Raw genomic sequence first — 12,225 nt, 5'->3', positions numbered from 1 at the left:
TGGATATACACACCCCGACGCGAGACTCCAGAGTGGTTTTATGGCATATCGAGCTTTTTTCTACTCTTCTGAAATTTTCTCTTCAACGCTCCAAACAGGAGTATGATCCTCGATGAAAAATCACAAAGTCTTCGCCGCGTTATTACCGGACTCGCGAATCAAAATGCCGGTCACCGTTAAAGTGTTTTTATGCAAGGGGTGTTAGTGGTGGTGATCACCTCCTCTCACCCCACATTTTTGTCGTAAAATTTGTGCGTATAATTAAATTATTGCTGTAATATTTAATAACTGATTTACGTTCGTGTATGGATTATGATTTTGAAAAAACATGTGTAAAACGAACGTGAAATGTGTAAGGATGTGTATAGTGTTGAAAATATGATACAAGGTGGATATAAGACTTTCATCAATTCTTCTACATGTTTGTTTAACTTTTTTGAGACGAACTAACAATATATTTAAAGTGTTCTATGTTATTTGTGATTCTATTGATAAAATATTGCACAAAGGTTACAAGACGAAAGGGTGTAATTTCCAGAAAGGAGAAGAACAAGAAGAGTGTGAGGCCATATGCCGCCAGCCGGGCTATCGGCAAGAGGCTTGTCTACCTTGATGGACCACGGACAACCAGATGCTCGTCATCGGAGCGAGCGGTTTCTACTTCATCCAGAGAATGGATCCTCTAATTCTCATAGTTCAAACACAGCCAATTCATCTCCACGATATCAACATAATAATAGAACAAATAATCATTCCACAAGGTAATATCTACGTTGTTATTGCATATCTATAAATGTAAAAGGTTTGATAAATTTATATCAATGAAGGGATGTATTTTATTTACATTTTATATTTTAGTTACGGATATTTGTATGGACGTACATCTAGCAACAATATGTCTGATAGCAGTGTTTCTGACACACATAGTGGCGGTACAGCAAGAACTGTTTCTCAACAGACTAGTCCATCTCATGGTACACATTCCTCTTCTCAATCTCGACAGGACAATAGTTCAACAATTTTTACAGCTTTATTTGATTATGTTGCCCAAGGCGAGGATGAGTTATCTTTACAAAGAGGTGAAACAGTTGAGGTAAATTAATATATCATTAATTAGTATATCAAAAATGTCTATAAAATTAAATAGTTTTTACTAGAATTTCAAAATGTATATACACTCTATTTGGTACATTAGGTTCTATCTAAGGATTCAAAAATCTCAGGTGATGAAGGATGGTGGACTGGGAAAATCCATGGAAAAGTTGGTATTTTTCCAGCCAATTTTGTTGCAGAAGCAGAAAGTATTGATCGGGTGTCATCGGTGATTGACAAAGTTCAACCAGTTGAAATTGATTTTGAAGAACTACAATTAGAAGAAGTTATAGGAGTTGGTGGATTTGGGAAAGTTTACAGGTATATAATTTCATTTTACAATGTCGCTAGTATCTTATAATTGAACATATTATTCATTTCTTAGAATGATATTCATCATTTTTTTTATAACATTCTAGAGGATTTTGGCAAAAACATGAAGTGGCTGTTAAAGCAGCCCGCCAAGATCCAGATGAAGAACCAAGTGTTACATTAGAAAATGTTCGACAAGAAGCAAAATTATTTTGGTTATTGAAACATGAAAACATTGTGCAATTAGAAGGGGTTTGTTTAAAGATGCCAAATATGTGTCTGGTAATGGAATATGCACGTGGTGGTAGTTTGAACAGGGTTCTTAGTGGTAGAAAAATTAGGCCTGATGTACTTGTAGATTGGGCAATACAAATTGCTCGTGGCATGGATTATCTTCACAATAAAGCACCTATAAGTCTTATTCACAGAGACCTAAAAAGCTCTAATGGTAAGACAACATTAATAATCAAACTGCCATTTGTTAAAATTCTCCTTCCACATATATAAATAATACATATTAAAATAACGTATATTATTTACATTAATAATAGTGTTATTGAGCGAGCCTATAGAAAATGATGATCTACAATATAAAACTTTAAAAATAACTGACTTTGGATTAGCAAGAGAAGTTTATAAAACAACTCGTATGTCAGCGGCGGGCACATATGCTTGGATGGCACCAGAGGTTATTAAAAAGAGTACTTTCAGTAAAGCCAGTGATGTTTGGAGGTCAGTTTTATGTGCTTCCTATGTCACTTCTATTAATTGTAACGAGTATATTTAAATAGTAAAACATATATTTTTTCTTATTAATACATTTTTTAATGTATTTCCAGTTATGGTGTGCTTTTATGGGAACTTTTGACTGGTGAAACACCTTATAAAGGAATAGATGCTTTGGCAGTAGCATATGGCGTTGCAGTAAATAAACTTACATTGCCTATTCCATCAACTTGTCCTCAACCTTGGAGATTTTTAATGGAAGGTGCATTAATCTATGATCATTTACATTGAACATATAAATTATTTTAATTTGTCCAAAAATTAAAGTAAAGTGAAAAATATTTAACGATTTAGCTTGCTGGGCATCTGATAGTCATTCAAGACCAGGATTTGCTGAAATTTTAGTAGCATTAGATGAAGTTCGTAGTGCATTTGCAGCAACACCACATGAGTCGTTTCACACAATGCAAGAAGACTGGAGACTTGAAATTGAACAAGTTCTTCATGGATTGCGCATGAAGGAAAAGGTACGTATTTTAATTTTATATATTATTTTGTAAAAGCGGTCTTATGCAAAAATAAAATGTTTCATTAATGTAATTAACGTGTGCAGCATTTATATCAGTATAAATAATGTTTGTAATAATTCTTTCAAATGCTATACAAAGGCATGCCGCTCATTAGAAGAGGTAAGAACGTGTAGTTATTGAAGCTAATAATTGCTTTTGTTTCAAACAGTAAACATACTTATTTTATTAAGTAATAAATAATACATTTTGATTTATAAAGCACATTTTGTTAATATAGTTTTTTTATACTTTTGCCTATTAGGAATTGCGCTGTAGAGAAGAAGAATTAACAAAAGCACAAGTGCAACAACGACAACATGAAGAAAACCTGAGGCAGCGAGAACAAGAATTAGCAGCCCGAGAAATAGATTTACTAGAGCGTGAACTTACAGTAATGATAATTCAACAACAGAATACTCCTACACCAAACAAAAGGCGAGGAAAATTCAAGAAATCAAGATTAAAGCTAAATAAAAAGGAGCCCGGTAGCAATATAAGCGCTCCTTCTGGTAAGTATATTGTATTATAATTTCTTTCAACGGTACTATACAATTAATAAAATTAAATAACCGTTATACATCTTTATTTTTATAGACTTTCGTCACACAATAACTGTTCAACATACGGCGTTGGATCGAGGAAAAGTACGGAATCCATCAAGACCCAATAGTCCACCTGGCTCGCCTAGTATTCCGAGGCTTCGTGCAATTGCATGTGAGTACTTTGGTTTTAGGATGTTTTGTAGTTTACAATTTCGATTACGTGTTGCTCAGTATGAATGATTTTGCTCTGAGATATTTTCTAGTATTTTTGAAAAATTTGAATCACACTGTTTGTGCTTTGTAGACACGTTGTGTTAATTTAATATTGATCTTTATTAGCATGGTGTGAATAATTGAACATATTTTTATATATTTTTGAAAAGTTACATTTATATGCATACAATCTATACTGCGTGTTTCTTTTCTTTTTTTTTCTTGATAAAATTGAAGAAATTACACAATTGTAACTATTCAATATAGAAAGTTTATACTTTTTTTTTTGTTTTGTTTTGAAGAAATCCTTTATAAAAGTCACTGTTTAGAATAAAAGAAATTTTTAGTACTGAGTGCTACTTGTGGATTTTATGATACACCTTTATCTTTTTGAAGCGTGCATAAAGCTTAACAGAACTTAGGGTAGGAGGGAAAATTAGTATTGTAGTGAGTAGCGTTTTGTTTTTTGTCTTCCTCCTTTAGTACCAGCAGATGGAGTGAAGGGTAAGACTTGGGGACCATCAACACTCCACCAACGTGAGCGTGGGGCTATTATTACGCAGCCACCAAATCCTGCGTCTCCAGGTGGCAAGCGGTGGTCACGCTCTGCTCCAGATCTAGAAAAGACACCCCTGCGTACCGCCCTGTTGGCACATCGCTCCCCGCTTCTTCAAGAAATAGGTAACCCCTCCTCCAGAAAGTTGTACTCCTCAGCAAATAATTTGATAGACAGTCAGCCAGGATATAGTTATAACAACATTCCAGAAAATTCTAACAATATTATGCAAAGCATGAGCTGTCCACCTTGGAAGATAGGCGAAGATTCGGTTATTGTGGACAACGATATTTATGAGTCTGTGGTATTGCATAACAAATCGGCGAATAATCTTAAAACTCATTTTTCGGATGACCATTTTGTCATGAACAATTACTCAAAACTCACAACTAGAAGTACTTTAAAAACTTCACCTCCTAGATGTCAAAAGTATGTAGTTGGTGACTGGGACCACCCGTATTCTTCGAATTTTGTACAAAGCGTAGCATCTAGTTTGGTTGGTACTGCGAAACGTGTGAAAAAGAAAAAACGTGAACGAAGTAAATCGAAAGAGTCGAAGCGCAGAGACAGTTCAGAATCACGATTAGCCGCTTTCGCTGATTTCTTTCGTTCCCCTTCCGGTTCAAGGAAAAGCTCCTTAAATTCTCCTCATAGCGCAGAACGAAAGAATTCTGTTACCATTAAAATCAATGATACAGATGGTTTAGAGTCGAGTCCTGAAAATTCCGTAGGTAAAAAGTCACAGCATAAATCTAGAATTTCTAAAAGCCCGTTGAGAGTCTTTAATAAGATGAAGGCTTGGGGAAGTCGAGATGCTCTCGATGATAAAACTACCACAGTCAAAGTAGAATATAGCGTTTTAGATAATACAATATCTATGCCACAATTTAATCGGCGTGATTCCGATCAAAATAATGCAGTACCTAAATTCTTGGCTGCAAACTCACGGGAAGGGATAGATTTCGAAAGTCTCAAGACAGAACTGTGTAATTTTGATTCGGAACATTCAAACGATAGTTCTATTTCAAAAAATTCTTTAGGTCTGTTTCAAGATAATAAGTGCAAAAGATCCCCTACCTCTTTCGATTGTGTTAGCGGTGTATCAGATGCGTGTTTGAAACAACACACTTCGCAAGTTGATCAAAGTTTCGATTTGAATTCCTCGATAAAAACAAAATCAAAAAGTAACGAATACTTGCGCAACTGTGAAGAAGATAACGTTGATACCATCAACTCAATTATGCATACGTCTGGTTATGTACAGGAGTGCGAACGTCAAAATTCGCAAATCAATTATGGACCAAAAAAAAGTTTAATCGAGTCACTAAGGGATGTTCCTTCCCATAGAAGTTCCGAAGATGTGAATACGATTACTTACGCATCACCTAAAACTTCTGTGGCCGAAAAATTTTTAAAAAAGGATGATAAATAATATTGCATTTCACAAAGATAAAGATGTGCATATCACTCGTAAATGCATTTCACGAATATACCTTTCTGTTTTATATGTTTTAGTAACAGTCCTATATTTTCTTTACTGCAGGCCTTTCTGAGGAAAACATCTATCCTACTCGTAAGTCTCTTTATATTGTTGCGCAATTGTTTCGCATTTTATAAGAGACCTGATTGTTTTTCTTCTATATCACAGTTAGCTCGGTAAATAATATTTTCATTTTTTTTTCTTTTGCATCGTTACAAAAGTGAAGATCTCAGATGAGCAGTGCCTTTTTATGTTTATATTTCCTTTTCTTTTTTCTTTTGCTGAATTGTATTTAAGTAGATTGTGCTTAAAATTATTCTCATAGGAATGCACGAATATGCAGTTCAGTTAGATTTCCTACATTTGCTGATTATCTAAGTAGGATGTCCCCAATATATACATATATTTTAGTAATACATGTACAGTTACAAACATTTAATGACAAACTATGTTTCCCTTTTTTACATTGATAGTGTTGTATTTAAGATTATTTTATTCGGTTGAATTTTTGGAATGGTACATATTATTACTATGTATCTTGTAGGAAATGATTAAAAATTTGTTGAGGACTTTAATGAAATAATGAAATTAATTTTAATTTGCATAAATTGATAGTCTTGTTAATTAATTTTAATTAATGCCTATCAAATAGAAATGTCTATCAAATTACATAATGAATATATTATTTTAGGATATTTTAATAAAGGGTAGCCTGTACCCTGCAATAATCTAAAAACTATTTATCCTAATTTAAACTGATAAGAACTTCGTATTTTGAACTGTAATTTAATGAGTACATAAAATGTAAATGCAGTCTTTCTGGTGTTGGTTCTTTTCTGATGTTATTTGGAGTATATAACATTCTAACAAAGCAGAGCTAACAGCCCCTCACTATGTGAAAAGAAATCATGTGCTTCTGCCACTACAACAAAAAATTTTAGATTAAAATTGTTTCTTTTATTTAGGAGCGTTTATGGAAAGGTGTGTTTTTGCATAGTTGTAATTCCGAAAACCTAAAAAATTCAAATTAAAATTATAAAATTATTATAGAAGAAATCGTGTCTTGATTGTGAAAGTAGAGTTGTATTTTTTCTTTATTGCTTTACACGCATTTAAATCAATTTCAGATTTTGTTAATTATACAGCCTAATTTAACAGCGATTTCATTTTTGTATTATCATAGATTTTTGACATTTTTTTAGATTCAGAAATTTCGCACACGTCACATACAACACATGGAGCGACACGCACACTTGTATTTAGAAATAGAAATTTTTTCAATAAAACCTTTTCAGTTGGACACATTGAATTTTGTTTTTTCGTTTTCTGAATTTTTACGCTCGATTTGTGGTAATATTTATAATATCGAACAAATATATTTATATACATTGAATGTCCAAACTATGCATTTTATATTCAACTGACTTTTATATATTTCATTTTATTAATTGCACTAACTAAAAATGAAACAAATAATACTGTATGATATTTTATGTTTGTTTTACATAAGTAAATTTTTTTGTATAATTACCGATAACCGAGCGTAAAAAAATCCTTTTGCATGCTTCCAGTAGGATCCTAACTGTCAAGGCCATTTGGGTTTGGTCTTTTTCTTACCCTAAAATTCCAATCTCATTTGTGACAAATAGTCCATTAAATTTTTTGCATTCCTTCTTTATATTGATTCCAATAGAAAATCTAAAACAGGTAAAAAACATTTTTTCTTTTGTAATAGTACTGTATAACTATTTTCAATATTTCTACATTTTTATCGAAGAGATAAAAATGGTAATAAATAAATAAATATCATGAAAAGAAAGTATTCTAAAATGAGAAAGAGAAAATTCTATAGGGTAAAGAAAACTATTTAAAATTAGTTGCAATAAATACTCATTGTTGTAAAAATAGTTTTTACCTTTTTCTCTCTTTACACTCTGCTTTATTTTCAAAGTTTCAATATTTTTCAATATCTTGGTTTATATTTGAAATATGGGCTTTATGTATATAACATGAATGTATTTTAGATAAGCTTTTTGAAAATTATTGGTAGTAAGGAATAGTTGAAATAAGTTTGTGGCATGTAATATTTTAATATGATGCACGTGATATGTTGTGCTTATACACACAAATGATTGTAAGTAATTCAGTAACCAGTAAGCATGTTGTAACTCCAATACTAAACTGTTTTCTTTAAATTTCATACAATAAACATATATAATATTTGTAAGAGGCTTATAAAAGTTATTAATAAAGGTAAGAAACCAAAAATAATAGTAGTAGTATAGTATCTAAATCAATTTGATATTGTGAAAAGGAAAGTAAAAATTTCAATTGAATTTTATACTTTTAAGTATACAGTTTTTACAAATATATAGCAATATCACCATTATTATTGTAGAACTCTGATTATTTTTGTAGATTATACAGCCTTGCCACCTGATCTCTCAACTGACTGGGTAACATCGGATTATCCATTGAAGCCTGGATTAACAGGACCTTATATTATGCCAATGCCTGTACCGATGCCAACTCTCTACAACGGAGAAATGAAGAAACCAAAGTTAAGCATAATAGAGCTGGTTTTTTACAATATCGCAGCTATGTTAGCTGGAGTAGCTACTGGATATGATGTAAGAATGTCAAACATATCTCCAATTCATCCAAGATTATACCCACGACTTGGTGAATGTGAAGATGAACCTCCACGATGGTGGTTTCAAGCAGATACTGGATCAAATCGTAATTCTGGTTATCTTGGACCTGATTATGAATTTAGTTCAAGTAGTGGTTATCCTCATAATACATACCATGGACCAGCAAGACATTATAGGTATAAAATTGAAATATATTTTCAATTACACTTTTTTTTTCTTATGTAAATTTTTGAATTCCTTATATATTTATATTAAGATTAAAACAACTATCACAGGCCATTCTTAAGTAACATGGGTGGTATAGCACCTGGTCTTCCACCTAGTGTAATGCCTGACAAACCTCTGAGATTCACGGATTCACCGCAACATTATGCGAGCAGTACAAGTTCTAATGCACCAACACCAAGTCCTAGAAGAAAAAGTAGCAGTACTAGTAATGAAGATGTATATACACATGATACTGGAAGAGTTGATCGAATGGAAAGAGTACCAACAATATACATGGGCACTGTTGCTCCTTTTCCAGATTATGGACCTCCAGTATATACAGTTGTTCCACCAGAATATTACAGACCACCAGAACCAACATATTTTGTACCTACAGATTATCAGTAAGTGATTCATTAGCATTTTAAATAAATTCTGAATTATCATAGTTATACTAAACCCTTTTTCTCTTTCAGTGATAGAATGCTTGAGTGTCCCGAATTTCCACATGCTTATGATAATCCAAGCAGCATAAATAGTCCAGCTCGACCAGTGTCAAGACTTCCTTCGTATACCCATCATCGTACTTCATCAAATGTCTCAAACGCGAGCACATCAAGTCAAAGTAACATTAACCCAACGTTCCGTTTAGAAGATGAGGACGATTATTCTTTATATTCACCTGGACATTATTATCAACGATCTTCAAATATCGTTTCAAACGTAGGAACGTATAGTCCTAGTGTGCTTAATCATGACTACGGTTCACAATTACTGACGCGTCAGAACTCGCATGATTCGAATTCAAATTCCGGAGAAAGACCCAGTAATTTAGAGGTAGTTAGTCGATTACGATCAAGTTTAAAACGATCTAATTACGCATACAATTCACCAAATAAAAGCGTAAGTAAAAATAATTCAGGTTCTGGTACTCCAACAAATCCTACTCCACCAGATTCTTTAACTTCTGAGGATTCAAGTTATGTTTCGGCTAAAGATAGCCAGATTTCTATAAGTAGGGTTCGATTTTCTCCAGTGACATTTGATCGAGATGGAGTTTCACGCGAACATAGAGAAACATTACTTGATATCCCCGTACATGGACAAAGTCAAGACGCTACTGTTCCGTTACAAGCTAATCGACGGTTGAATAGGAGTAGGAAACCAAGTATTTCTGAATTAGAAAGAGAATTTTTGTCATAGCATTGGCTTATTTAAAATGACAAAAGTAATGAAAATTAGTGATCCGAAAAGTTTTGTCAATCTTGAAAGTAACACTCAATTACAATCACACGAATCAAACGGTATATGACGCGGCAGAAATTTATCAAATCATAACTAGAAAATACAGCGATGCACGTTGTCAAAGCACTGCCTCCTGCAAAACATTTTATCATATATTGATACCGGTCAACGAATACAATAAGAATGTAACATTCCATACATACATATAATATTGAGACATCCTTATAAAAGACTTGGCATTCAATTAGACTACTTTTAATTTCATAAAGAACTGATATGTCTTATGTATGTTTTCTAGAAATAGTATAAATACCAAGATGACAATTCTTACATTTATCATTCAATGCTACATAATGTTATTTTAATTGTATTTTATGTATTACAAATGTTTTATTCATACATTCCGCACATCCTGCATCAGCTGTTAGCATCAAGCATGTAAATACTATATATTTCTATTATTAGCATGAGCACTCGAAACATTTAAAAAGGGATAAATATTTTAATTTAAATATTTTGAAAAATCGCATATAAAATCGTGTATATGTACTTGTTATATTATACAGTTGAAAATGATATTAACTCCTTTTCCTGAATATTAAAAATTAAATTTTATGCATCTACTTGTTTATCCAATATCACTTTAGAGAAATGAGACTTCATTGTTCCTTCAACTCTACAACTATCTGCTCACATTTATTACAGATTCTAATGTTAATAGTAATTTACATTCCATCAAAATTTTTTGTGACTGAGAAGAATACTTAAATGTTAACAATAATTATTGCATAGCAGAGTGAAACATATAATCAGGAAAACATTGATAATTATTTAACAGGATTGTTTGTAATTTTTGTTTTAATTACTTTGTGACAATAGATGTATGTATACTTGTACAATAATTTTATATTATGAGCAATAGATAGAAGTAATTTTTCCTAAAGTCAGTGTTTTCCTGTATATGCATAAATATATGAAAGATCTGCAATTCAGAAGTATTAGATGTACATTTTTCCTTTGATATTAAATTGTCAGATTTCATATATTATTTTATCATTTTCTAATCTTTATACAAATACCATGGCACTAGATACACGTGTGAAAAATTTGTACAGTAGCAATTTTAATGCATTTGTGAGCCACCAATGTGATAGGTTTAATTTAGTATGCCATGTGCAATTAAAACAATACTTTTTTTATATATAAAAACAGTATGCATATTGAAATTGGCGTTCCTGTAGGAAAATGTTTATTATAATTAGTTCATCTACAAAGAGTATATAGCCATCTAAGGTGTGATATACTTGCAAAAATTTTAGAACATGGATGCTCCATATACATAATCACTGTTGTACATACGAATATATATTGGATAGTTATTGTTTGCTTAACAATGTAATGGTTGATACATTCCTTTATATTGGCTGCATTGTGGAAAGTTTGAAATATTTTTTAGATTTTTAAATGCACGAGTGCCCCAGAAATTATTTTGTACTTACTGGAAATGCTAATATGTGATTAGAATACTGGGTGATACAAAAATATATTTGCTTCCTTCTTTCAGTCATTTGAATGGAAAATAGGAATGGAATTAATTCACAAAACCCTTTATTCTATATCTTTATAACTGCTAAAACGAATTGAACTAAACTTCATTTTTTATGCGTGCATGTATTTAATTTATTGGTTTAGTAATAAATAATAACTAACATATGATTTAGATTAAACTTACAAAAACTAATCAAAACTTATTTACATGTTGCGTATATTCTACGCCGTGTTTTATAAAATCAAAATAATTCAGTTATTTCTTTGACCTCATATAAAAAGAAAAACATACAGAAATGATAAACTTTTGTTTCAAAACTTATATGTTTTTACAATGATTTCCTGAGTAATAATCAGTATTGTAGGATATGTTTCAATGTATATAAAACACAATAGAGATAAAAAAAAAGATTAACTTTGAAGAAGTATTTTTTTGGTGATTTTTAATATGTGATTAATTGTTAAAATACCACTCATTTGCATATATAGTAAAAGTTTCAGTTATTGATACATTTTTATTTACCAGAAAATTTCTCAATATACTTCACCAATAAAATTCTTCTCAAAGTAAAACCAACTGAGCATTGAAGACACATTAAAATGTTTCTGAAGTAAGAAAAATGAATTCATTAAATTGGCGTTTACATACATACAAATTTATTACATATGATATTAAATATCTCATCTCAGTCATACTTATATACTTTTTCAAAGTTCAACTTGTGAAATCTTGCATATAGTTAAAAATAATTAATCAGTTGACTGAAATATTTATGATGTTATTAGAGACATATAGAATAAATATTTCATGGATATGCCTTTCTATGTTGTACAAAGATATTCTGCGGTGCTAGTATCATGTACTTAATACGTTAAGAGAGACAAAAAATTGAAAATGCTTCCAAGGTAATTGAGAAATATTTAATGAAATCTTAGAATGCTAATCAATACTTGTTGATAGTAACAATGACTTAGTTATACAGAATGTAATATTAGGCAGCTATCAACTATCAATTGTGTAATGGCGTATGATCGCCAACAGTGCTAGTCTAAGCTATATTTATTTTTTATATATTATAAC

At 31.5% G+C, this 12,225-nt stretch overlaps 1 protein-coding gene across 1 annotated transcript; it reads left to right on the top strand.

Annotated features, from left to right (window-relative positions):
• Positions 1-345: 345 nt before the first annotated feature.
• On the top strand, positions 346-9,644 carry LOC108576994 (mitogen-activated protein kinase kinase kinase 10-like). The gene is made up of 16 exons (XM_017940073.1): positions 346-388; positions 539-761; positions 859-1,093; positions 1,196-1,413; positions 1,512-1,852; positions 1,956-2,136; positions 2,244-2,392; positions 2,485-2,657; positions 2,799-2,819; positions 2,962-3,208; positions 3,294-3,413; positions 3,938-4,135; positions 5,554-5,583; positions 7,909-8,320; positions 8,420-8,755; positions 8,828-9,644. Exons 2-16 carry the CDS (start codon positions 571-573, stop codon positions 9,552-9,554), a joined length of 3,579 nt encoding a protein of 1,192 aa, XP_017795562.1. The 5' UTR covers positions 346-388; positions 539-570; the 3' UTR covers positions 9,555-9,644.
• Positions 9,645-12,225: the final 2,581 nt, after the last annotated feature.

The sequence above is a fragment of the Habropoda laboriosa genome, unplaced genomic scaffold (genome assembly GCF_001263275.1).
Source record: "Habropoda laboriosa isolate 0110345459 unplaced genomic scaffold, ASM126327v1 scaffold440, whole genome shotgun sequence".
Lineage (NCBI taxonomy): Eukaryota > Metazoa > Arthropoda > Insecta > Hymenoptera > Apidae > Habropoda > Habropoda laboriosa.
Note: the sequence above shows the minus strand (reverse complement) of the source record. Positions and strands in the feature narration are given on the sequence as shown.

Excerpts from the sequence above, each read along its gene's own strand:
- LOC108576994 (XM_017940073.1), top strand. The coding sequence starts at position 571 with ATGCCGCCAGCCGGGCTATCGGCAAGAGGCTTGTCTACCTTGATGGAC. Across the intron at positions 2,393-2,484 it reads TTGGAGATTTTTAATGGAAG|CTTGCTGGGCATCTGATAGT; the intron begins GTGCATTAATCT and ends TTAACGATTTAG. Across the intron at positions 4,136-5,553 it reads CCCGCTTCTTCAAGAAATAG|GCCTTTCTGAGGAAAACATC; the intron begins GTAACCCCTCCT and ends TCTTTACTGCAG.